This window comes from Colletotrichum graminicola (genome assembly GCF_000149035.1).
Source record: "Colletotrichum graminicola M1.001 genomic scaffold supercont1.28, whole genome shotgun sequence".
In the NCBI taxonomy this organism is placed as follows: domain Eukaryota; kingdom Fungi; phylum Ascomycota; class Sordariomycetes; order Glomerellales; family Glomerellaceae; genus Colletotrichum; species Colletotrichum graminicola.
This window is the reverse complement of record NW_007361032.1, coordinates 338,920-364,157: the sequence shown is the minus strand read 5'-3', so window position 1 is coordinate 364,157 and position 25,238 is coordinate 338,920. Positions and strand designations below refer to the sequence as shown.

Here is a 25,238-nt window from a genome sequence, read left to right as displayed (position 1 = left end):
CTTAATACCTACTCGTGAAATAGAGCTGCTCAAAGTCAGTTGGCATGACCCCATCTGTACATCGATCCCCCCATGCCGACTAATGAGCCGTGAGTCCACCATCAACAACAAGACCGGACCCTTGCATGAAACTACTCATATCAGAAGCAAGAAATGCAATGCCTAGAGCCCGTGTCAGTTCAACCAGACCGTCAAGATAAAAGCTAGGAAGGAAGGGACGAGAGGCTAACAATCAGCAACCTCCTCGGTCGTGCCCAGACGCTTGAGCGGCGTGGCCTCGATATAGCGCGCCAGCGCACCGCCAGACTCTTCCGCGAGAGCGAGGTTGATCGGGGTCGCAATGAAGCCGGGGCAGACCGCGTTGATTCGAATGTCGCATGGGCCGTACGTGTTGGCGTCGCTCTTTGTGAAACCCATGATCCCTGACAGGAACTGTCAACGCACGTTTGCTTCACATAAAAATAAAAATAAAAAAAAAAGCCGTGTTCTTGGCTGCTCACCGTGCTTGGAGGCCGAGTAGGCTGTTTGGAACATGAACGGCGCCGGCGACACGACGCCGAGGACGGAGGCGACGTTGATGATGGCGCCGCGGCCGCGCCGGAAGCCCAGGTCCCTGGACGCTCACATCAGCACTGCGCGGCCGAGACCGAGACTTTGGGTTGGGAGGGGGAGGAGGCGTTGTGCTTACTCCTGATGCAACATGACCTTGATCTCCTCGCGCTGGCATCTCGACACCCCGTGTAGGTTGACATGGACAAGCCTGGCGAATTCGTCTTCATCAGCCTCGTGCGTCGGCCGGCCGCTGCCTCCAATGCCGGCATTGTTCACGGCGATGTCGAGTCTCCCGAAGCGCGACACCGCCTCGGCGACGCCGTGCTTGACCTCCGAAGCGTTGCGAACGTCAAGCGGAAGGTCAAGAACTTCAGAAGCGGGGTACTGGCGTCGTATGACGTTTGACGTTGCCTCCAGAGCCTCGCGGTTAGCATCGGCAAGGGCGAGGCGCGTGATGCCGTTCTTTGCAAAGGTAAGGGCCGTTCGTTGGCCGATGCCTTGATATCACCTCTCCGTCAGTGGTGCAGGACATTGCAAAACGGGTTGCTTGGGGAAGACAGGCGTACCTGAGGCAGCGCCGGTGATGAAACAAGTGCCTCGAAGTAGTGATGACATGGTGTAGATGGGTTCCGGTGTAAGCTTATAGTTTGCGGCGGAGCAATCCTCAGTATCTATATGCTCTGCTCACCGGTCACATGAGGGGGTGGAATGGATGAAATGGGGATGAGATGAAGTAGGGATGAGACGAAAAGGGGATGATGGGCCAAAGGTGGCGAGACATGCCCGCCCTTTACTTTCCGCTATAGATGATCGATCTGCCTGGACAAGTCTCGGTATTAGCCAGACTACATCAGCTGTGATTTCGTGTGTTCTTTGCAGGTTGACGCAGGAAGATCACGGAAAAGAGTTCCTGGACTGGCTCTAGGTTCCAATAAGGGCGCCTGTTAGGGCTTCTTGTGCTGTTTCTTTCGGTCACGGTCATCAACCATGATGAGTTTCACTGCAACACTCATCCCGATGCTATGAACAGCGGAACGATCAAACCCCAACTTGAATTGTTGGGGTCCGGGAACGCCGCCTATCTGAAGTACACTGATTGATAGTTGCGAATTTGATGTGAAGAACCATATACTTTGACAAAGTCCCGGCCGATAGAGAGGGTGCCCCAAAGAAAGTACAACCGTATAACTAGCACTACAAGAAATACAAAATTGTTCGAGACGGAGCAATGTTCATAATGCCCCCCCCCCCCCCCCCTCTCAGAGAGATTTCTCCGTCGACACTCATCGACTTGTCCTCGATATCGATTAAACACGAGTAAGCAATTTCCAGCGACAGGTGCGCCCAGCCAACGCCAAAGTCGACTTCTTTCCCATGCTCAATGCCCTGAGGGGAATGTCAATGCATCCTCTAGTTACCGAGGACCGAGATCACTACATATGCCACGTATTGGGCCTTGGCATGCACAAAGAGTTCCAGCGACTGCCGACCCAAAGCACAACCATGTGGAGAATAACAAGAACGACACTACCTCGCAAGCCCCAGGCCCATGGTAAGCCATTGGACATGCGTCTACTGGTCTCTTGCCCATATCGAGCGAGCGGCCTTGCACCAGCACTGGCAAGACCGAGATCGAGCGCGGCCAGCATCACCAGAGGGGCTGCTATGTTCGGACTCGCCATGAAAGGCCAGCATGGGCGTGTCAAGCTGAGCATTTTGCTCAGGAACAAACCGAGACGGAGGACCGCTAGGAGGGGGCCTGCGTTGTAACGTATAAGCTGGCTAGCTCGCATGCTTCCTATCATAAGTTTGTGCTGCAAGGCTTCGAAGCGTGTGGCGGTAGGTGGCATCAACAGTGGCGGCGAGTTCAGAGGCGCGTCTTTGCCGGAATCCACACTCTCTTCCCGCTCTGGGGACAGGCGGATATCTTGACTTCGTGACGAGATCATGGCCTGAGCTTGGGGCCTGAGCCCCGGTGAGCCCGAGTCGGATTGCCTCAGCGAGCTAGCGCGCGGAGAGTCGTCATCAGCGGCCTTACTGGGAATGTTGTATCCTTCTTGAGATGACGGATACCTCGCGTACTTCTGGGGATCTGTGACAAAGTCAGTTTGATAGATAGCGTGACCTCTTGAAGCTGATGAGCCACATACCTGGGACGGGTGTGCTCAAAGGCGTTGGAGAGTCCAGACTCTGGATCCGGCGTCCGCCGAGGCCAATTGGCGGGCTCGAGCTCCTACCTCGGGGAACACCATCGAGACTTGACTCCGTCTTCATAGCGGCCAGGACCTCACTCGCGCTCGGGCGCTGTGAGGGGTCAAGGGCGAGCAGCTTCTTAAGAAGCTGGTAGAGCTTTGATGGAAGATCTGGACGCTCTCTACGTTCGTCTTGGAAGCCCTGCCAGTCGCTGATTTCCGCGCGCAGCTCGTCGATATCCTCCAATTCTTCGTTGATCGTGTTGGCGCTGCGGTAAGGCAAACGGCCAAAGCACATGAAGTAAAGGATCATTCCAAGAGAGAAGATATCAGACTTGACGGTGAAGTTGCCATAGCGACCGGTCGAGTCTTTCTTCAAAACCTCTGGTGCACAGTAGGAAATGGTCCCGGTTGATCCGGTTGACTTGCGGACCATGTTTTCAGACTGGACCTCGCCGAAGTCACTGATGAGACAGAGCAGCCCATTGCCTTCACGATGCAGAAGACAGTTGCTTGGCTTGAGGTCGCGATGGATGTAACTGGCAGCGTGGAGATATGCCAGTCCAGAGGTGATGTCTTTGAACAGAGAGAATATCTCCTCAAAGGACAACAACCTCTGTGAAGCGAACTGGTCGCGAGGTAGCTCGAGCTGGCCCTTGGACTTGCGGCGCATTTGCGCTTTGAGCTGCTCTTTGGTAGATTCCTTGGGTCGATCACCAATGATGTACTGAAGCAAGTCGCCGCTATTGCAGTATTGCTGCAGGATAAAGGCGCATGCCACACTCGGGCCAAACCGAGTCAATCTGACATCTTCGAGCCAGACATGGCGATAGGAGACCAGGTTCGGGTGGGACAGTTTGGCGAGCAACTCGACTTCGACGAGCACTAAGAGAAGCAGATTTCAGTACGGGTTCGCTGGGCAAGCGCGGCCCAGAGTGCTCCCTCATACCTTTCTCGAGCCATGCGTGGTCGTCGCCTACAGGCACTCGCTTACACGCAAAGTGACCTTGCAACGGTCAGTGAAGACGGAGCAAATGTGTTCCGGAGAGCGCATACCAAGATGGCAGCCATCGATTTCATGACGGACAAGTAGCACGACACCCTTGCCCCCGCGGCCAAGCTCCTTCTCTTCGACGAAGAAGGTCTTGAAATAATTGGGGCTGAAGGCCTCGCGGCGAATGCGACTACCCTCCTGGATAGCCGGTGTACTAGAAACAAACTCGGCGTCTTCGGCATCCTCTATGACAGCAGATTGTGGGTGGGGTAAGCTCGGCTGCACAAATCGGCGGATGGGGCTGGACGGAGGATGATCGGCTCTCGAGGCATGGCCGCCAGCTCGTAGCATGCGGAAGTAGTTGGGGTCGACGAAGGACTCATGATGGCGAGCGCTGTCAAACTGGCGCTCTGGAGACGATGGTCGCAGGGGCTGATGACAAGTCGGGCACTCGGACAAGCCTCGAATCTCGAGTCGCTGAGAGAAGGGGTCGCGGACGACGATGGCGTTACGGTGCCGACTAGAAGAAGAAGAAGGAGGGCGTTAGTGGGCGCAAGGCGACAGAAGAAGCGGGAAAAGAACGGGGATCAAAGGGGACGACAAACAGGACAATCTCGCGACCTTCTCGCGGATGGTACGGGATCAACGACATAACGACTTAGGGTTGGCTGCTCTGGGGTCGGGTCGTCAGACCAGCAAAGAATACTCGATCATGGCCAATGGCAGAAATAGAGATGGAACTCGTGTGGTTGTCTGTCTGTGTTTTGCCAGAGGTTGGAGCAGTCGCGGGTCAGATGATGGCACCGATACGTTAGCTGCTGTCTGGATGTCTGGGGCAGCAAAGGAGCACGCACGGATTGCGAGATGGTCGCGCGCGCGCGCGCGTGGTGGAGTGTCGGTCGACTGGTGGAGAGAGATGCTGGAAGCTTTGGCGCTCCAGTGCTGGTGCTGTTTGATGTTGACTTGTTGCTGTATGTACTTTGGTGGGACAGGGCGTGTGTTTGTTGGTTTGGTTGTCATGGCTTCACACACTGTCCGTGAAGCTCCAAAGTACATACCAAGGAAGGTATGCGTATCTAGGTATCCGTAGTGAGTGGGTAGCTACAGCACCTTCCTTACCCCGCACCCCGAGCATTTGAACCGCCAAGCCTATGTCTGTTTTGTGCCGCTGTGCTGCAGTCGGTATCACGCACTCACTGTATTTACACAACATGAACATGCCTTCTTCCTCCTGTCCACCTGGGTATGCCTTCGACAAACACTCCGTATCGTACGGTATCGTACCTACATAGGTACGGATACCCTCATGCCATATGACCCCGGCGCAGATTGACCGGGGAGATTGCCCGTCACACTCGCATTGCACGGGCCGGCCCAGGTGTTCGAACCAGACGAACTGCCGGCATCCGTTCCCGTCCAGTCCAGTGTACATAGTAAAGGCGTTGACGTGCCAACGCAACATCTTCATCCACCACGGGTGACGAGGGTGACCAGACCGGCTTTCAAGGAGGGGGAGCCTACATGATTCTTTCGATCATAGCTGCCATTGACCTTGGTAACGAGTTTATCGCAAGCGGTTGGTTTCCAAGGTAGACGAGGAGGGGGCTGCCGCATTCATTTCATTCCGCACGCAGGGATTAATTAATGCCTTGAGCGTGTACGCCTCGAGTTGTCCTTGGCAGGGATGTTGAAAACTCCGAGACAATACGGATACACATGAAATGAGTTACACAAGATTGTAACGGTGTCGATTCATTACGCTCAAGTGCTGGGTAAGCTCATCATCGCCTCCAAGTTATCCAGCCGAAGAGGGCGAAGGAAAAGAAGAAGAAAACCAAACATTGGCAGATCGATGATGATGGCAAGACCAATTCAAAATAACATGGTCAATTACGTCCTAAGAAAGAGCACCTTCCCTCCTATTGGGTATCTTGTATGTACAGACCGTCGCTCCCGTAATATACCGCCCCCAAAATATTACACCTGCTTGTTTGTTTTGTTTGTTTTGCATGTGTTTGTGTGTTTGTGTGTGTGTGTGTGTGTGTGTGTGTGTGTACGTGTGCGCATATCCTCGCCCCCCCCCCCCCCCCCTTTTCTTGCCTTTGTTTTCTGTCGCCTTTAGAGCCCACTCAACAGACCAAGTGATGGGCGTGTTCTCGCGACAGAAACCGAAACCGCCCACCAATGCAAGGGAGGGCGGCTAGTGTGTCTGAGCCAAGATATGGACTGGCATTTGCAAGAAAGTTCTAGGATATGTCCCGGTCGTGGAGGATCTGCCATTTGATATGGGAGATGTTGATGTGTGCCCGCAAGGCATCAGCCGATTCGTACTTGTTTGTCTTTCCTGACGGCACACAGAGACAGCAGGCAAACTCGTTTCTATCAGAATGCGACTTGGCCAAAAAGCGGCTGGACATTCGGAATCCTTCTTTCAGGACAATGAAGTCCTTGTTGTTGGGTAGCAGCGGCATCCACCGATAGCCGCACTTGCACCTCTTGGGCGTCTCCGGTATTCTCTTGGAGAGGTCGACCTGGAACGTCATGGCCTCGGGGCAGAACATGCTGAAGACGCTGACCTTTGGACGGAGGTGAACGGTGCCAGTGCTGCTGGCACCGGCCTCTGAGGGCGTGAATAGGGACACGTCGTCGTTGCTAATAGGTTTTGGTGCTGGCGGAGTCGGAGGAGGCGAAGGCGGTTCTGATTGGAATGGTGCCTGATCTGTGGTCATGGTCATGGCCGTTGTCGTTTCGTCGCCGCCTTCGTTGTTATTGTTGTCGCCCCCCCCATTGTTCTCTTCTGCTGGGCTGGCCTGATATCGCGATATCGACCTATCTTGGCGCGGACGAGGTCTGGGGACTGGGAGACATTTGGGAATATCAGGGCGGCCGCCTGCAACACGAAAGTATAGTTCTGCCAGTGCGCGGACGGAAGCGAGTCTCGCCGACTCGGATGCCTGTATGATGTCCGGGAGATTCAGAAAACCGGTTGACCCCGAGTGAGCGGATGCCCGGCGCAAGTGTGAAATCCGGCTACCGAGGTTGAACAGCTGGTTGCAGAGCATATCCCGACACGTTGCTACACGTTATACACCATCAGCACAAGACAGGTCAACTAAGGTGTTGGCGGCGCCATCCCCGACTGGGCAGCAGCAGCGGCAGAGTGCACGACGAGAATGAGTTACAAAGGAAACTCACCATCGCCCAGAGAGAACTCGGCGCCGAGTAAAGTGAACCCAATGTCATATGTCTCCTTGATTTGGTTGGCAGATGCGTCTAAGGATGTGCTCAGAGCACAGGTGATGACATGTCTCCGAACGCCAGAATCTGGGTTCCGGAAATAGTTGTTGTTGAGGGCACGCTTCCGCTTCCATTCTGCGTAGTGCTCTGCTCCGTCGGCGAAGAGCTCGACAAGAGCCGACACTGCGCCAATGACGGTGGTTGGCTCCATGTCTGTCAACTCGAAGGCATAATGAAGAGGTGCCGAGTGACTGTCCGTGACAGCAACCGCAGTGGAGTGGTGAGAGCCGGGGAGAGAGCAAGAGCACGAGGGTGAGAGGGTGGATCAAGAAGAGAATCGATGAAGGGCAGAATGGATAGGAAAAAGCAATATGAGCTGAAGGATTGCGGCGAGGCGAGCTGAGCTTAGGGGGAGTTGGCGGGAGCAAGCCAAGTGCTTATCTGCAGTTGCCAAAGACAAGACACGACTCAGGACAAGTTTTGAATGAGATGGGCAGTGAAGGCCAGGTCCCAACCTGCAGGCTTCCAGCTGTCTGAGATACAAACGTGCGTGGGTGCGTGTCTCTCCCTTCTTAGGGTTTGCTTTATGCTTTGTGCGACCCTCAGCTAAGATGGACGAGAAAGCCAGGAAGGAGTTGGGGGTCGGGGGAATCTGGCGCGGAGCTACACTGCATAGCGAGTAGTAGGTAGATCAGACCACCTGTACCAGATCAGAGGGATGGACGGATGGACGGGCAAGGTGTCGAGTGAAGGGTGGCGTTGGTTGGTGGACGCCAATCTCAGGACTCGACGTGCAACCCGTCCGAACGGGCGCACGGGAACTCGAGGAGGAGGTTAGCCGACACGAGGCACGGACAGTCTAGACCAAGGGGGGGAGGGAGAGAGAGAGAGAGAGATAGAGAGAAAGGTTGCATGGCTGACAATCCCGTTGGTGAGAGTCATGCGTGACGATCCCGGGATGATCTAGCCGTCGTTTAGTCTCGGCCTCTGGGGTCGATGATGGGGGAACGCTCGTATCTCAAACGAACTCGTGATGTGGGCGATAGCGAGATTGGACAGGGCGATGGGATGTTTATTCATCATCTTGGGGAGGGAAAGGAAGAGGGAGAGAGAGAGGACGAGGAAATATGATGGCGCTTCTCTTGGCTAGTGCTGTGCCATCCATCCGTACGTATGGATAACACTGCCCAGGTAAAGGCGAAGCTGCAGGGCGGAACGGACAGACCAGGCCAAGCCAGGGCAGACAAGGTCGAGACGAACTGGGCTTGAAGAAGACGTCTGTTGGACCACCCTTGTCTGGGCTCTGAGAGGTTTCGTCCGAACAGGGGGTTCTAATTTAGTGGAATGGCCTACCTGCCTACCTAGACATGCCATCTGAGTCAAAGGCAGCATCTATGACTTAGCTAGGTAGCATTCTGTCGTCGATAACGATTGAGGGGAAAGGGGCATTGCTCGGATGATACTCTTAGGTACATGGCTGCTAGCAGTGCTAGGTGAAGCTTGGAGACAACTACCGCAGCTGACTGAACCTTACCTCTCCTGGGGCAGGAAGGAGCCAGCATGACCGACCGGTCTCTAGTCTGGTCTGGTCTACTGTACTCCGTACTGTACGGATACAGATACACGTACCTATGTGGGAGGGTACCTATTTTACATGAAGTACACACCCAGTACTTACCTAGCTAGGTAGGCAGGCAATGCCAGTCGGTCTCCAACTGCCCATCGAAAAAAGGCTGAAATCGAATTTAGCGTGCTGCCGAGCTTGCGGCTGCCACACTGGGCTGGCTCACTGCCCAAAGCCAAGGTGACTAACAGGTAGGTACTTACTGTATCCAAGTAGGAGAGGTAGGTACCTTGGATACATAACTGCCTGCCAACCGACTTAGGTAGGCACTTGGGTACTACTAGGTACATGGGGTACCTACCTACCACGGCTGGCCCATCCGGCGAGCCGTCCCCCCGGTGTGGGTAGGTAGGGGTCAAGGTCATGCATGTGCTTGTTCAGATGAACGAACCTACCTAGTACCTAGCCCACCTAGGTACCTAGCCACCTAAGCTTCATGACTCCGCTTGGCATCCTTCATTCGTGTGTCCTGTACCAAGATGCCGCTTCCTCGCCCTCGGTAGAATCGTCAGATGTGACAGGGAAAGCTCCTCTTTGACCATTTTGTGACCTCTCTGACATACGCCCAACGCGATGCAGCCGTTTCATCTTCCCAGAGGACAATATATGTCAAACCGGAGCAAGGTGAAGAAGTGTTGTGCATGCTTTTCGTCATTTCCGGCATCAAATCCGCCATGTTGAGCTGACAAGGGTTCACACTGATCTCTAGCATCCTCCCTCAGTGCTGGTCAGTATTATGAGGCCCTTCTTGATTAGTAGGTAGTCACATAGTAGTACCACGCTCCTCTAGACGAGGATGAGCCAGGTCCACTAGCATTCAAGACGCAACCTCGCGCAATCGGCGCTCAGCTGTCTCCTAGCTTGTCATAATTGTGGCGGTAGCTCACATTGTCGCCGCCGCTATCTTCACAGTGCCAAGCAAGGTGATTGCGGGTGACCTCTCGTATGCTCCTCTTGAGGCCGCCCCCGTCGGCTTTTCATAACTTCATTCGACCAACAGTAGCCAATAACTGCATATGCATGAAGTTGTAAACATGAGATCGCTATAGTTAATGAAGAGCGCAAGGCCCCCCCATCTCTCACTCTTTCACAGCATACCCGCTCTTTTAATTGCATAGTACTTTGCATGGCTTCTCTTATGTGTATATCGTATCTACAGATTTTTCCCCTGCTCAATCGTCCGCCTTTCGTCCTATAACCTTAGGAAGGATATCGAACGTGAACTACCTAAAACAGCATCTGAGAGTATCCCACATGCATCCTGGTCCAAAGCGGTTAGCTGAGGTCAGAGAGAACACTAAGACGGCAAGGTGTGAGTTCTAGTCTCTCATGTCAACGTCATTGCCCCCCTGTGTCCTATCCAGTTTTTTTTTCCGCTTTAACGATACGTCTCTTTCGCCTTCCTCTCAACCCGTTTTTGGCAACGGCTGGTGTTGTTTCCTATTACCGTACTCTCTGAGCCTGCCTGTCTGTTAAGCAACACGTCAATTCCTCTCAGTAGGTCTGTAGCGCACTTGCCTCATTCATACTCATCAGGACGTCGCTCGCGATTCAAATCTCAAGATTTGACTCACTTGTTCTCATCAACGTCTCGGTTCGAATATATATCGCTTATCAACGACTGGCATTTTGGTACGGTTTTCATACGCGAAGCCGCTGCACTTACATCATCACTCCAACTCTCCAGCGAGACTCGCTCGGACGTTCGGGACTTCCCTTGATTCCACGAACCAAAAGATTCTAGACCAGCCTCCGGAAAACAGCAAGAGGCAAGCTGAATAGCAATGGCTGATAAGTATATCCTGCGGGTGACCGCCGGCCCCAGCTACGACCTCGATTCCCAAGTCGAGGTCCCTGTCAACCAGGCACAGCCCACCAAAGTCATCAGCAACCTGGCCGACGTCGAGCTGAACGTCCGCATACAAAATTATGCTGGTCTGCCGCGCAACTCGCCGTCCACGTCTCCCTACTTCTCCACGGAGCCTCACGCCACCAACAATGACCAGTACAGCATCTCCTTCCGTTTTACACCCAAGAAGCCCACAGATGAGTCGTCTTCCTCTGCCGATGAGGGAATCTCGGCCGAAAATCTCCAGTTCGGCAATGATTTTGATCACCCCATCCGTGACCGTCTACCCCCAGGCTTCAACACGGCGCTTAACATTGTGAAATGGTGGATCGACCCGGGCCTGGATGGCGACGCCTACGCCGACGTCCCACACCTGTACGGCCCTGCTCTGAGCTCCTTCAATGTCATCCATGTGGGAGCTGGTGTCCATGACAAGGAGAAGGGTGGCCTGTGGTTCGAGGAGGGAGGCGACGAGGCCGGCCTCGAGGCGCGGGAGAAGATTGGCGCGCCGGCCACGGCCAAGGAGCGCATGAAGTGGGCTCTGCGCAAGGACAGCAAGGAGAACTGGACGTTCGAGTATGGCAAGACGTACGGCATGGACTTTTTCAACCCGTATCTCGACTTTGCCAACTTGGCGCTCCGCCTGCCAGGATTTCAGCTGGCCATCATGAGGTACTGGGACGGGCAAGGTTTGCGGTAAGTGGCCTTCTTTTCCGTTTGACCCTAGCAGTCCCTTTATGCTTTGCTGCGAGTCGGCTTTCTTCTTGACTCACAACCGCTCGTTTCTGGTCAACCTCTTGAGGTGTATGCTATTTACTGTGAGACCAAATATGCAGCAAAGCGGCCACCTCTAGAGAGAGCCCCCTTGCAAATTGAACATTTTTCCTTGCGTCATTCTTACTCGTAGCAGGGAAGAGGGGCCTAAGCGCTCACACCAACTTAGATACGTTCTCCGGAACAAGGCTACCGGCGACGTCTATCTCGTCGTTCTCTTCACCCTTTATCTCAAGGACGATGTCAATGAGGATGGCACCCTCAAGGTTGACGCAGACAGCTTTAAATCCGGCGGTCGCCCCCCGCCTAGTGACGACAAGCATGAGTCACATGACGAAACTAAAGCCTTCGAGGAGGCCAGGAAGAAGCTGGGACCGGCCCCCCACGAGACAGAGACGAATGCCGACGACGTGGACTAAAGATATCGGACTATACCTAGGTATGGATTTCCACGATGAGAGGATAGCAAGCGGCGTGTACTCGTAAATAAAGCTTAGGTCTGTGTCTTGGCAAACGGGATTGAGGCGCATGCAGGAGATATGATACAACGCTCAGATTTTATCAAGTTTTCCTCGAGACTATGTAACGCCCCCCATTCCTTGCTGTATACGAACCGCTTCAACCTAGGGCGACACGAACTCTTCGATATTTACCCGCTCGAAGAAACTGATATGCCCGAAGCCAACCCAGTACTGCGCAAGCCGGTCGTGGGAAATAAGCATAAGCTGTGATTCAATGTACTTATCTGAACACCATTGGTCAGTACGGTTGAAACAATCATCGCAGGGCGGGGGTGACAAACCATCGATGAAGCCCGTACCAGCGACATGACCTTTGCTCCTGACAACGCGCGTGCCTTGGAACGGTGGTTCCTGAGCAAGTCCGACGAAGCCAGCCTCGCCCAAGTCGTCTGCCACGAACGTGTACTCCCCCCTGGGAACATTCGGGTCGCCGGTGAGCTTGATCGCTTCTAGGCGACCTCGATGCACTCTTGCATCGGTACGTCGCCTGGTCCACTCATCTTCGGACTCGTCGACGCCACGTATGAGGCCGAGCTTCTCGTCAGAGACATCTTCTTCGTCGGGCTGGTTGATCAGCAGAAACTCGCATCCGTGTCCGCTGTAGTCGCCGACCCAGATGCCACGCCATGGTTTGAGCGGGGTTGGCGTATACACGACAGGATCAAGGGTAGAGTACGTGACCACTTCTTCACCGATGTGCACGCCAGGAACACCTCGTCCTCCTATCATGCCCATGTTGGCATGGACCGCCTGAATCAGGCCAACGGGCCCTGCCCCAAGAAAGAGTCCCGGCCCCGGCCCCCCAACCATCTCCATCCACTGGCGGATGCGAAAGGCTTGGTCCGAAGCCTCGGCTCGCCGAGTAGGCAGATCGCCGGGCGCAAGGTCATCGCCATCCAAGCCGGAAGCGACGCCCGCCACGCGATGACGGGCAGGTATGGCGGGTGGAGGCCACACATTGCCGTACGGGAACGGCGCTTCCATTCTGGAGGTGGCGGTCGCGGTGTCCAGGGGGCGGGCCATCAAGAAGTTGCTGAACATGGCGTCGGGACGTTCGTCAATAACCATGGGTATCTCTGGGAGAAACCCATGTTCCGGTAAGCCAGTTGAATTCTCACTGTCTTTTACGCTATGTGCATGAAATTGGAGCACCGGCTTGTCCAGATGTAGCTTGACACGAGGCTCGAAAGCATGGATTACCACGTTGTTGTCGGCAGGCCAGTATTGGTAGGTGGTCCGGTGGCTGACAGCCAACAGTTGGTATCCTTCGATGCAACCCCTTCGCTGGTCGTACCTTACGACAATCAATTTGCCCATGAGGTCGCGGTCGCAAAACCAGATCTTGTACTTCGGTAGGAACCATCTCGGGTCGTGCGCGGCATATAGTTCGCGATACGTACGGCACGGATACGGAGTCTCGAGTTTCAGGCCAGGAACATTTGCTTGAACCCTCTGGTACCAGTGAACGTCGGATGTCGCGTGTGCATGAAGGCTTCGGCACGTCTCGGAGACAATGGCCAGGTCGCAGGGCGGCAGGTAGGCAAGGATCGCATCGATGATCTCGGAAGGTAACGAAAGGAGGCGACAGCCGGTGTCCAGGTGCAAGAAATGTCCTTCTAGCGCGTTCACGGCGGGTCAGAGTGGTTCCGGGTGATGAAGCGAGAAGTGTATGGGTGACATACCGGCTGATCCAGAGACACTGAAATCGGGAGAAAGAGGATAATAGTCGCCCTGGCAGGAACTGATCGTCTTGCGGCGGTCTGTGGCGTCGCTGCGCAGTCCCTCATCCGAGACATAGGGCAGTCTGTACAGGTTCTCCTCAACTTCGGCGTCGATGCCGCCGTAATTACTGCCCGTCGTGGGCACAGTATCGTGGGCAGCGTCATCTGTCCCGGCGACCGAGGGGGACGGTGATAGGGGGATAGAGTCCATCTGGCCGAGCACGCCCATGTCTTTCAGGGAACCAGACTGTGTGTGGTGTAACGGAAATATAATCCTGATGGGAAACTGGTCGTTGTAACTCGATAGAAGCGTCGGTATGGGTTAGAGGGTATTGCTGGTCGAGGTGTTGGCGGATGATTCGCGTTTAATGACGTTGACCCGAGTTGAGTGTGAGTTAACAACGCTGACAGGTCGCTTGCCGGGTAGCTGCGGCTGTTCTGGAATTGTGCGTCTACTTAAAGTCAATAGACGGCAAGCCACGAAGATTGAAGTCGGCTATGAATGATGCACAGAGGAGTTCGTTAGAGGTAGCGATGTTGGGGTTATGACTCTAGTAGGTCCCAGACTCTCCCAGTCTTCCGAGCTGCCGGGGCAAGGGTATGTCGCGGCGGGCTGGGGTGGTCTCCGCGCAGGCAGTGACAGTGACAGTCAAGCCCTTTTGGTTGCAGTCGCGGATGGACAAGAAGCTCGTCCCTGCAACCCTGCAAGCCCCGGTTACGGCTCGGATAGAGCTAGGCCAGGATAAGAAGAAAATAAGTCGGTTGCGGGAGGGTGGTGACTCATAGGCAGGTTTAGAAACCATCAACCAGAAACAACCGCGTGCCAGCGTATGGATCTAGATGCCACAAAGACGACGTTGCGGCAAGGTTGCTCGGGGACACCCAGGGCCGATGCGGAAGGAGCATCGGAAACGACAGAAGACGGCTGCAGCGCTGGCTTGAGCAAGGAAAATGCTGTCGTAGGCCGGGAGCGACTAATGCAGTGCCATCCGATGACTGGGCAAGGCGATGATGGATAGCATGACAGGACGCGGGTTTCCGAATTAGGAGGGTTGTTCGACTTCTGCTCAACAGTCATGGTCAAGTTCGATGGGGCTGGACGTGATGTAATTCTGCTTAGCAGTGAAGATGAAGGCAGATACCCAAGAAAAGATGCAGATAGTAGTGGTAGGTACGCCAGTGGTGTGGGTTCACGATAATGCATGCATCATCGCAGATAGAGGGAGCGCGAGAGAGCGTCGGCAGAGGTCATGCAAGTTACAACTATGTCTCAGGGCATCACGTCTTGAACCCTTCACGAACCAGGGGTCAGGTACCGAGAACTGGAGCCGGGAGCAGTTTGCGGGGAGTCAGCTGACTAAGAAGTATAAGAGCGATTGATTCTATTAGGTGCCTTCTACGGAGTACCTCGTCTACTGACCTACCTAAGGCTACCGGTAGGTAGGCAGGTAGGTAAGTGCTGCGTGCTCATCTTTGGGGGGGCGGTCGCTTATCGGACGGCCACTGGTGATAGCTGTGCTGTCGACATGGCCACATGAGCAGAACACCAACCAATTGAGCATCGTCTTGCATAGGTACCCAAGGTATTACCTATCGAGCAACCTACCTTCGTATATTTACTTGAAAAGCCCGACTCGCAAGACATGGGCGTAGTCCTGGCCCCGACACTCGCGCCTCAGCTTCTAGCCCACCTCTTTAATAAAACCCTGACAGCCAATACATCATATTAGCCAAGAAACCGTGTCCTCGTTCCTTTCTCTCTGTACGGTTTTTTTTTTCTTTTTTCAAAACAAAAGGCCCTAGACTAGCCTTATTGGAATCCATACATCTTCAAAAAGTCCCAGCCAAGATTCGTTGGAAGGGAACTTCTACAGCTGACTGATGAGTTGTAACTATTAATTGGGTTCTGATTGGTTCTGGTTTCGGCCGACACCGAACCAACCCATGTCGGGTGGAACGTTCATGGGGGCCCTTTGTGTTTCTAATCCACATAAAGACTTACCCTTGTTCATTGTGTTGAGTATTGGGCATGATACTTGTACCATGTTTTTCCGACCATGTCACTATGATTGTGTACTTGCGCCATCTTAAGAGGGACTGCATTGAATAACGTACCTTGGGAAGGAGTTCATGGTGTCCTTAGGGTGATGGATAGGTAGGTAAGAAAGATATGTATCATATGCATATACTTGTCTATGTAGTATGGATATGTACCCTTCGCGAGCTAGAGAAGCGATACCGGCCTAAGCATCATATGAGGTAATGCAGCTTCGCGAGCGTGTCTGCCCGATTAGGTAGGTAGGCACTTCCTCCCCGTCCTTCTCCTCCTTCCTCTTCCTCCAGTTCTCTCCTATGGAATGCGACAACGCGCATCCCTGATATAGCTAAGGTAACCCACGCTGCCGCTCGACTAGTGTACACACACGAAACGAAACAGACGGACACTGTCGGGGCTCACTTTGGTTCCCACTTCTCTCTCGCTCCTTGTCCGACGTCTCCTTCCTACTTGGGCCGTAGCACGCCCGCCAGTGGAAGGTTGTCTTCACCACCAACAACGCAACGCAAGACAACACATCCCAGTTCGCACTCGTCATCCCCAGAGCACACACGAAAACGCGACAAGGCTCAAGTCCCCGTCGGCAACTCACTCGGAACCGGCCAGCCCAGAAGAGAGTACCCCCGACCAGTTTGCCGCATATCCGCCAGGATATTGGATCCCTGGATGGGGCCGCCCTGCAGGACACCATGGCTTCTTTCATCCCTCTCATTAACGACCTACTACCCATGATCATTCCTTCGTCGGTGTCCGTCACCAAAGCGAGCGCCCTCCGCCCTTCTGGTGCGACTCTTCAACCCGGTTCTGCCAACGAGGCAGATGCCGTTGTTAGCAAAAGCGATAAGCTCTGCGCATCGGGTAAGTCGACGCCGCTTCTATGACACCGTCTCCTCGACCTCTGCGTAACCTGCTCTCGAATCATGCACCAACCCCGTAGCAACAGCGGCCGGATCTTGCTAGCCAAACCGCTAGCTCGTCGATTGCACACTGTCACAGCCCCAAGCCATCTCCGAGGGGATTCCACCCTGCAGGGTGTTTATTGCTACTGCCTCCACTTGTCCCCTTGCCCACTCTTCACCGTGCTCTTCGTAGCTAACAAGACCAGTCCTCACTCTCAACGCACACGCGACATCGGCCATCCGTCATCATGGCGAACAAGGTTAGGATCCCCCTACCAAGTCAATTTCTGACCGCGCCGTAGCGGTGATGGGTTTCTAATGTTTGCCAAGATACCATCGTTTACGTGGCTTCCGGAACTGGTCTTTTGCTTGTCAGCCCTGGAGCAGGGCAAGACGTTAAGCGGCATGAGATGTCCACTGGCGATTTTGCTTTTATCCCGTCATGGACGGAGCATCAGATGCTCAATGAGTCTGACGATGATGCTGTGTGGGTTATCACCCGCAGCGGTTCACAGCCTGTCAATGTGGGCTTGACGGACTGGGGAGGTGATGAAGCCAAGTAACCATACGGCCGTCATTCTTTCGAGGGATGATTGACACCTAATGGTGACCGACCGGTCGACGCGAGGAATCCCAACTCTGTGGTGAAGAAACATATGGCAAAGACTGAGGTGTCACGTCATCGTGATATTTTCGGCTCCTGCGATGAATGGCTAGGCGTGTGCCGATGCTATACTGATGCTATGGCATCCATCAAAGCCTATTCCGTCGGAGACTCACCTCTTATGGCGGCCACGATCGGCGCTCTAGTCCGCGGGGAGTCGAAAACCTGCGCGTGGTCCTTGTTCGGGAACCAGAGAATGTTGACGCCCAGCTCGACCGAGCGGTGTTGCTCATAATCCCCACCTGGCGTGAGTCCAGCCTTTAGACCAGCAACGTTACTCTGGCCATGCTCGCTCAGCAGCCATGCGGGGTGATTCGCCCGGTCACTCCCGGCCAAATAACTAGCCACAGCATGGCTGTCAACTATGAGGTCCAGCCCCGATAAACAAACAGTTACTTGTCTTGCTTCCTTCCGTTCATCGCGCACATGCCCCAGTTCCCCTACCAGCTCGTTTGCCCAGATGGCGTTCTCTCTCCAAAAGAAATATCTACCAAGGCAATGGGCAACTCCAGGATCCGTGCTAGCGAAATACCACAGTTGCCATTCGTTGGCGGTCGTTGGTCGACGGCGCGTGAAGTTATAAGCGACGTCGGGCAGATGGAGCAGTATGCTCACGGGGTCAACAAACACCGCTCGCTGAATCCTCGCTTGTAGTTCGGGACTTTTTATAGCGTGTGTCGACAATATGGAACCGTACGAGTGAGATACTAGGGCAAATTTGTCCCACATGTGATGGTCAAGTATCTTCTTGAATTGATCAAGGAACACCTCCTTGCCAAGCGGTGGCTCCGTTAGCCGAAAGCAAACAGGAAGGATCTCGGGGACAATGACCCCGGTCTGACCTTTGCCCTTTGTGCCAACGATCTCGGCAAGGAAGTTGATGTACGGCCACAAGCCAATGCCGATACCGTGGAGGAAGACAACAGGCAGCTCCTCGGAACGGTGAGGACGGTACCAGTAGCTCAAATTTCCGGCCAAGGTGCGGCGACTAGCAAAGATTTGCTGCAGCCGTGGTGGGAAGATGGCCTTTTCTCGTGGCTGGGCGTAGTACTCGAAGCCGTTGAGAAGGAGAAGGATGTGAGTGGCGTGGTCCAAGAGGGCCATGGTCGCGTACCACCAAACGGTGCGGAAAGCCGGCTCGACGGAGTCGATGGTGAGCCGTAAGCACTTTGCTCGGCCCCGACCCGGCTCGAACGTTTTGCCCAAGCCTTTTTCGATATAGGAGATGTACTCGTCCACCTCAACGTCGTAGTCGTCGGCGGAACCCGCCCCGCTGTTGCTTCCATATTCAACGTCAAAGAAAGCCCAAAGAAGAAACTCGCGCATGTTTTCGCGGCGAATTTCAGACTGCTCGGAACCCAAAAACCACATGCGAAGGTAGTCCCCGTAGTTTGGGACTGTGGCCATGCATCTTTCAAACAGAGCTCGGCGCTCAATCGGCGACGATGGTGGCGGGTGTTTAGCAGGCTCTTTGAGGCGTCGGGTGTAAGGCAACCAGATGAACAAGATGTACAGCAACTCAATCAGCATCATACCGAATATGACTTGTGCGATTGTCCTCCATCGCGCTGGAGACTGGCTGTGGTTCATGCCAAGGTAGCAAGCCGTGAGGATCGATACATAGGGGATGAGCGGGTATCGCATAAGTATGATGCAGGTGCGAATGAACACCCACTCATGGAAAGTGCGGTTCAACATTTCGAGACGGTGCTGGGCGACGTGTGGACTGTTGTCAGGAGGAAGAGTTTCGAGTAAGGAAGCAATACGCCCGGGCGAGAGAGCTGCAGCAATAAGTGACGATTCAGACAAGTAGCGAGCCTGACGATTCCATGGCGCATCAAGGACGAGAAGAGACGATCGCGAACCCCTCTCCCTCGATGACTCTTATATGTACAGAGTTTGCGTGAACGAAATGTCCGTAGTGGGTGTTGTTGGACTTGGTGTTGTGTATTTTGTTGAGATCGTCCGAATCACGAGCGAGGTACAGCAAAGGTACATACATGACCAGAGAGGGAACGACATGGATCAGATGACGAAACTCATGACAAACGCCGAACCCGCTCCCGCCACAGCCGCCGCCCTAGCCACAGCCGCCCTCTCTCCTTGACTGGCTGGTTTTCTGCCTCCTTGCTTCCCTTCAAAGACAAACTGTAACTGTATCCGTAGTGTAGAATTATGATGCACAAGTCACTGCATGTACCTTGAATATGTCTCGAAACGTTTTGCTGGGACAAGGCAGCACCCAAGCATGTGGGATTGCTTGTTGCAGCCGCTACCGCCCGGGGCCAGTTCCGGTCCGTTTCATTGGACGCATCATTTGGTCGTAATTTGAGCGTACCGGAACCAACCTCGGCGTCATTGAGAATGGAGTCGTCTCCCGACGTTGAATCGACCCACGTCTTCCCAACGCTTAAACAACCCTGACGCAGGCTTGCGCGGACCAAGATGCACAAATCAAATGCATATCAAGTGGTCATACCTCGGCACTTGGGTGCAAGGGGACAAACTGATGAATGGGATGGCATGGTGAGCCTTGTCTTCACATGCTTGCAACGCATTACCCCCCTCACGTCTTCTCTGCTAACGTCGCGGACCTGGGATCCGGACGGGGGCCTCTCCCGGCCAGTTGATGGCTCGCTGTCGTAATTTCTGGTTGGATCCTTGCTATCAAAGACTTTTGGGCCACATATGGTGACTATTGTCGACTACTGCTGACCTAAACCAAGCATGCCCTGTAATTCCCCCGGCGCTCCGTTCCCAACATTTGCCATTTGCCCGTCTCCCCTGACCACCCAATGCTGGCTTGCTCGCCTTGCCGCCAACCCACTCGATGCTAAGAAAGCATGGGCGTCGTCCAGGACGCATAGTCCCCGACGCTGACGTTAACGGTACTGCGCTCGAGTGGCGACGGCTTCGTCGTGTGGTCGAGCAGGAAGTAGTTGATGTACTGCGTCAACTCGGCGTTCTGCTCGCTTGGGAACTGACAGTGGTTATGTCCGCCGACCAGAGAGAATCCCATGTTCTGCGGCACCCCGAGAGCCTGGTAGATGAGCCGTCCGGCCTTCATGCAGCCCGTCGTCGATACGGGGCCCAGCCAGTCAATGTCGTTCTCGGTCACGTAGAGGCCCCGCGGCGCCACGAGCCCGGCCAACAGGTGATGGTCCTCGGGAATCTGGGAAGACCTGGTGGACCACGTGTTGAAATTGGGAGAGAACCAGCTCTCTTGGACCATCTGTCCTGAAGTCTGGATGTTCTTACCCTTGTTCTTCTCGCTGTCCGAGATGCGCCAGCAGGCGGCCCCGCCGGAGCCCGACTCCTGCGGGATCGTTAGGGTAACCCTCTTTTCCAAGGCGCCGACGACGAACGCGCCCTTTCCGTTCCTCGAGCACCCAGTCACGACGAGTCTCTTGGTGTCAACGCCCGCCTGCGCGGCGCCGAGCTGCTCAAGACCGTCGATGATCCTGCCCACACCCCAGGCCCACGCCGTCAGTGCGCCGGCGCTGTGCTACCAGCCGAAGAGGTCGTAGAAGAGGCCTTGGACGAGTTGGCGAGTGTTGGAGAGACGACGTTTGTGTAGGAGGAGGTAAATGGGACCAGCCTCAGTTGGCCTCTGGCTAGGTGTTGGATGTTTCCCCTTTTGTATAATCGTATACTCACAGCTGCCAAGTAACCTTTTAGCAACGACGAATGATAACAGATACATGGCCTAGAGTTGCGGAAAGGACAGCTCAGCGGAGAAAAGGATGTACGCGTCAGCCTATACTTGGGATGGCTTCAATCCGGTAGAGATTTGTGATTTGTATAATTAAGTACAACTTAGACGGCGTTCTTGGTTTAGCCGGCAATGCCAACCTGCAGGATTGGGCAAGTATGGCGTGGTTGTTTTGGGGTTGCATCAAGGCCAATAACTACCGTTATTTTACCCTGCCGGCTATAATGAACGGGCATCTATAACATCCATAAGACAGCCAACCATTATTAGGCACATGATGGATGGATGGATGGATGGATGATGTACGCCTGTGGCTTCTGGTAGGTAGGTAGTCTATAATGTGACCTGAAGTGGTTGTTACAAGCGCTCGGCCGAGCGTCCATCTACCGGGATCGGTGGGCAGCTGTTGACGGGAAGTTGGCGGTTGCCGAATACCTACAACGGCCGGTGTGGGCGCCCCCCCAAATGGAGCCACTTTCTCCCCCAATCAGTCGGACTCTGATTGGTCAGATATTTTCAAGCCCATCCATCCGCAAGACAAGTTGGTTGATTGATTCTCTTCTCTTGCGTCCTTCACCTTGCGGCTCTCCTACCTTAGTCTCCTTCAAACTAGCTTCCAATTTTGGTCTTCAAGGACCAATTCTCTCGAGGTCGAAACTCCCTCAGATTGCGACACATTTCGATCATCCCCAAGCCTTCAACTCCCTCGAACGCGCCTCCCGCATGGCCCAGTAAGAGAGGCTAACCAGCGATCATCTGCTGCTGCTGCCGCCGCCGCCGCCGACGACGACGACGAACTTGAGCAAATATCCCTCGGCTCGGCCGACATGAGCGCAGAGCAGAGCAATAACAATGCGGCCAGCTCCCAGTACGCTCTTGCGCCCCTACCGACTCGATAACCTTTGTCGCCAATGCATCCGTCAAGCCTCTAGCGCCCCGCAGCGCGGCTCCGTCCTGTTGCCCTTGATCCCCCGGCGCGACACCTCGACGACGGCAGCCAAGGCCGCACCCGTCGTTCGCCTTGGTGCGAGCTATTTCTTATCCAACAGCGTCCTCGAGCGCGCCAATGTCCGGACTCGACCGCTGGGCAGCCGGAGCTCCTCGGCTTCCGCTGCTGCGCCCTCCTCATCCTCCTCCACCGTGCGGTCCGAGCCGACGTCAACGCCCATCGACGTGAACCACGAACTGCCACACCGTCGTCGCCAGGCTGCGAGACGTAAAGCCGCCGCCGAAGCCTCCTCCTCCTTCGCCGCTTCTCCTTCCACCCCCAACGTGCTTCTTCCTCAAGATGCCTCCTCCGCCCTTACGACCGTCGCCGCCCGGCAGCCCGCCCACTCCGCCCGGCGGATCTTCTCAACTCTTCTTTCCCTCTCGAAGCCCCGGCTCTCGGTCCTTGTGGTTCTCACATCAATGGCGACGTACGCCCTATACCCCGTCCCCGGCTTCCTCTCGCCCGCCATCACCGAGTCCCCCTCGCTCAGCCCGTTGACGCTGCTCTTCCTGACCACCGGCACCGCCTTGTGCTCCGCCTCGGCCAACTCCCTCAACATGCTTTACGAGCCTGCGACCGACGCCAAGATGTCTCGCACACGGAACCGCCCCTTGGTCAGGGGACTGCTCACCAAGCGGGCCGCCGTCCTCTTCGCCGTCGCGACAGCCGCGACCGGAGTGGGTGCGCTGTACTTCGGCGTCAACCCGACCGTCGCCTTCCTCGGGGGCGCAAACATCGTCATATACGCCGGCATGTACACCCCGATGAAGGCTTTCAGCGCCGCCAACACGTGGCTCGGCGCCGTAGTCGGCGGCATACCCCCCCTCATGGGCTGGGCCGCCGCCGCGGGCGAGACCGCTTCGGGCGACGGCTCCTGGCGCGAGCTGCTTCTGGCCAGCGACGGCAGCTCCATCGGCGGCTGGCTCATGGCCGGGCTGCTCTTTGCCTGGCAGTTTCCGCACTTCATGGCGCTGTCGTGGTCCATCAGGGAGGAGTACAAGGCGGCGGGGCTCCGGATGCTCGCCTGGACCAACCCAGCCCGCAACGCGCGCGTGGCGCTCCGTTACAGCATCGCCTTCATCCCCCTGTGCGTGGCGCTCTGCGCCGCGGGCGTTACGGAGTGGAGCTTCGCCGTGACGAGCCTGCCCGTCAACCTCTGGCTGACGCGGGAGGCCGTGCGGTTCTGGAAGTACGAGGGTCACAAGGGCTCGGCGAGGGGCCTGTTCTGGGCCAGTGTCTGGCAGCTGCCTGTCGTCATGGTATTGGCGCTGCTGCAGAAGAAGGGCATGTGGGGCCGTGTGTGGGACAGCATCATGGGCGAAGACGAAGACGAGTGGGAGGATGAATTAGATGAGATGCCCGTCGCTGTGCCAACGTCGCGAGGTAGCTAAAAAAGAAAATAGACATTGGGCGCAGCGGATGTGTAGGATTTGTATGTATGATAGTGTGTGCCTCTTTTGTCTTGGGGTTACGATCGGTTCCCTCATTGTCGGCCTAGATTCTCGGGTTCCAAGTCGTCGGCTTCACCCTCCCATGTTATGAACCAAGAACAGTAAGTAGGCAGGGGCATTTCAAATAGAGGAGTGCGCATTGTCTTGGGGCTTCGGGGTTTTTTTTAACAGTATAAAAGCGATACGTTTGCGTTCCCTTGGCTTCCATTTCTTTTCAACCTGGTCTGTGTCCCCTGGTATCTATAGATGATAATATACACACAAGTATCATGAACCTCCACTCAACATGCCATTCTGATCATTCGTCATTAAACAGAAAAGCTCGGTATCCATGTGCTGTTGCTGTGACTCGCGAAAAAAACAAAATAAAGCAAAAAACAAAAAAAGAAGAACGAAAAGAGAAGGGCAGTAGAATAAACACTTGAGGGAGTGTATACGATTTCCCAGCTAGAGGGTCGGTATGTGTCATACTCATCTTCTTGGCTGAGGTGGAACCGCCTTGCCCCTCTATGCAACGCCTTAAAACGCCTCCTTGAGCTGCCCAAAGGCAATGCCGTACCCGATTGCTAAGAAAATGAAAAGAGAAAGAAAGTAGAGGTCCAGGAAGTTGACGAAAACTTCCGATATGCCAAGTTAGCGCCATTGAAACGGCTCTTCGCTCATGTCATGCAGTCACATCTGCTGCTGGCCACCGCCGCCGCCGCCGCCCGGCCGGTTGATAATAGCGTCGATCCCCATATCCACGCTGGGCAGTCTCTGGCCGTGGGGGTGGAGGTAGGGGCTGGGAGATTGTGACTGGCCGTGGCCGTATCCGCCGTTGACCGAGCCGTTCGAGGAGACCGAACTCGTATATCCGTGGTGGGCACCGGTGTGACCGTAACCATACTGGCCGGCGTGGAGGGGTTGCAGGTGATGAAGGGAGGCTACGTAGCCTGCTGCCGAGGCGCTGCTACCGCTGGCAGAGTGCCCGGAGGACACCGTCTCTGGACTACTGTAGGACGCGTCTAGCTCGTCAACTGGGGTAAGCCCGAGGCCGCTGATGCCGCTGTCATCGTCATACCCTGGTGGTAGTGGCTGCCCCGATTCGAGGCGCTCCCGTCTAGCCCCGGCACGAGACGCGCTTTGCAGGTTCTTGAGACCGTTCGACATGCACTGTTCCAAGTTGCTGTTAGCAAATGTCTTGCGAAGCGGCGGGCGAGGGGCCCATCTTACCTTGGCCTCGACGACATTCCACTTCTCACCGGTACGAGCCGCGAGACCTGACCAGATCTCCTTTCTCATGCTCATGTACTCCTTGGCCAGACGTTCGAGCTTGCGATTATCCCAGTCGTCGGCCCCTTTGCGTTCCATCAGACGCTCATGGCGCTTTCTGCAGGCGTTGGGGGTCTTGTTGGGGAAGTAGGACATTTGTATTTGGCCCCAGTTAAGGCCTTGGGCGCGAGCTGCGAGCAGCTGCTGGTCATCATGAGGAGTCCAGGCCCCCGAGGAGGCTCGGTGTTGCATCGGAGGTACGGAGACGGGGGGTGCAGACACCGGGGCGTAACTTTCGTACGTTGGCTGTGGCTGCTGTTGCTGATGCTGCTGCTGCATCGGGGCAGATGAGGAGGGCATGGTGTAGTAGGCCGACTGCGGCATGGCCATGCGTTGGTTATACATGGCGATGGGGTTTGCGGCAGGGGCAAGAGAAACGGGCATCGGATGGCCGTAGTGGTTGTGGTTTGAACTGGATGCCCGCGTATGTTTGGGCATGATGACTCTAGAAATAGTATGCCGAACAAATAGGCCCTGACGGAGGGAACGAGTGCAGATTACTGATTATACTGCTGGAAGGAGGACCTGTAGCGAGTGTCTCGAGCCGATGTTGATGGTGTCTGTGCCTCGCCTGGAGGTTTTTTTTTTTTAAGAAAGGGTTGACGTGTGGTGGTGATGGTGGTGACACGATAAAGTAGAGGGACGGAGATAGACTGAAGAAATCTATAAGATGCGGTTTAGGAAATGCGA

General features: G+C 55.0%; 10 protein-coding genes across 10 annotated transcripts; 3 read left to right on the top strand and 7 right to left on the bottom strand.

Annotated features, from left to right (window-relative positions):
- Positions 1 to 79: 79 nt before the first annotated feature.
- On the bottom strand, positions 80 to 1,167 carry GLRG_07088 (short chain dehydrogenase; the record flags this gene model as incomplete). The annotated part of the gene is made up of 5 exons (XM_008097773.1): positions 80 to 162; positions 231 to 422; positions 501 to 613; positions 689 to 1,049; positions 1,119 to 1,167. The coding sequence occupies 5 exons, from the start codon at positions 1,165 to 1,167 to the stop codon at positions 80 to 82; spliced, it is 798 nt and encodes a 265-aa protein (XP_008095964.1).
- A 957-nt stretch (positions 1,168 to 2,124) lies between these two features.
- Positions 2,125 to 4,390, bottom strand: GLRG_07087 (uncharacterized protein; the record flags this gene model as incomplete). The annotated part of the gene is made up of 6 exons (XM_008097772.1): positions 2,125 to 2,311; positions 2,407 to 2,644; positions 2,703 to 3,629; positions 3,694 to 3,750; positions 3,801 to 4,258; positions 4,344 to 4,390. 6 exons carry the CDS (start codon positions 4,388 to 4,390, stop codon positions 2,125 to 2,127), a joined length of 1,914 nt encoding a protein of 637 aa, XP_008095963.1.
- A 1,594-nt stretch (positions 4,391 to 5,984) lies between these two features.
- Positions 5,985 to 7,186, bottom strand: GLRG_07086 (uncharacterized protein; the record flags this gene model as incomplete). Its single annotated transcript, XM_008097771.1, has 2 exons — positions 5,985 to 6,814; positions 6,934 to 7,186. The coding sequence occupies 2 exons, from the start codon at positions 7,184 to 7,186 to the stop codon at positions 5,985 to 5,987; spliced, it is 1,083 nt and encodes a 360-aa protein (XP_008095962.1).
- A 3,197-nt stretch (positions 7,187 to 10,383) lies between these two features.
- Positions 10,384 to 11,641, top strand: GLRG_07085 (uncharacterized protein; the record flags this gene model as incomplete). Its single annotated transcript, XM_008097770.1, has 2 exons — positions 10,384 to 11,144; positions 11,392 to 11,641. 2 exons carry the CDS (start codon positions 10,384 to 10,386, stop codon positions 11,639 to 11,641), a joined length of 1,011 nt encoding a protein of 336 aa, XP_008095961.1.
- Positions 11,642 to 11,845: 204 nt separating this feature from the next.
- GLRG_07084 (F-box domain-containing protein) lies at positions 11,846 to 13,693 on the bottom strand (the record flags this gene model as incomplete). Its single annotated transcript, XM_008097769.1, has 3 exons — positions 11,846 to 11,967; positions 12,025 to 13,359; positions 13,426 to 13,693. 3 exons carry the CDS (start codon positions 13,691 to 13,693, stop codon positions 11,846 to 11,848), a joined length of 1,725 nt encoding a protein of 574 aa, XP_008095960.1.
- Positions 13,694 to 16,209: 2,516 nt separating this feature from the next.
- GLRG_07083 (cupin domain-containing protein) lies at positions 16,210 to 16,982 on the top strand (the record flags this gene model as incomplete). Its single annotated transcript, XM_008097768.1, has 3 exons — positions 16,210 to 16,378; positions 16,626 to 16,679; positions 16,750 to 16,982. 3 exons carry the CDS (start codon positions 16,210 to 16,212, stop codon positions 16,980 to 16,982), a joined length of 456 nt encoding a protein of 151 aa, XP_008095959.1.
- Positions 16,983 to 17,179: 197 nt separating this feature from the next.
- On the bottom strand, positions 17,180 to 18,781 carry GLRG_07082 (uncharacterized protein; the record flags this gene model as incomplete). The annotated part of the gene is made up of 1 exon (XM_008097767.1): positions 17,180 to 18,781. One exon carries the CDS (start codon positions 18,779 to 18,781, stop codon positions 17,180 to 17,182), a length of 1,602 nt encoding a protein of 533 aa, XP_008095958.1.
- A 1,135-nt stretch (positions 18,782 to 19,916) lies between these two features.
- Positions 19,917 to 21,059, bottom strand: GLRG_07081 (uncharacterized protein; the record flags this gene model as incomplete). Its single annotated transcript, XM_008097766.1, has 2 exons — positions 19,917 to 20,588; positions 21,057 to 21,059. 2 exons carry the CDS (start codon positions 21,057 to 21,059, stop codon positions 19,917 to 19,919), a joined length of 675 nt encoding a protein of 224 aa, XP_008095957.1.
- Positions 21,060 to 21,647: 588 nt separating this feature from the next.
- Positions 21,648 to 23,177, top strand: GLRG_07080 (protoheme IX farnesyltransferase; the record flags this gene model as incomplete). The annotated part of the gene is made up of 1 exon (XM_008097765.1): positions 21,648 to 23,177. The coding sequence occupies one exon, from the start codon at positions 21,648 to 21,650 to the stop codon at positions 23,175 to 23,177; it is 1,530 nt and encodes a 509-aa protein (XP_008095956.1).
- Positions 23,178 to 23,909: 732 nt separating this feature from the next.
- GLRG_07079 (myb family transcription factor) lies at positions 23,910 to 24,986 on the bottom strand (the record flags this gene model as incomplete). Its single annotated transcript, XM_008097764.1, has 2 exons — positions 23,910 to 24,389; positions 24,450 to 24,986. The coding sequence occupies 2 exons, from the start codon at positions 24,984 to 24,986 to the stop codon at positions 23,910 to 23,912; spliced, it is 1,017 nt and encodes a 338-aa protein (XP_008095955.1).
- Between the last annotated feature and the right edge of the window lie 252 nt (positions 24,987 to 25,238).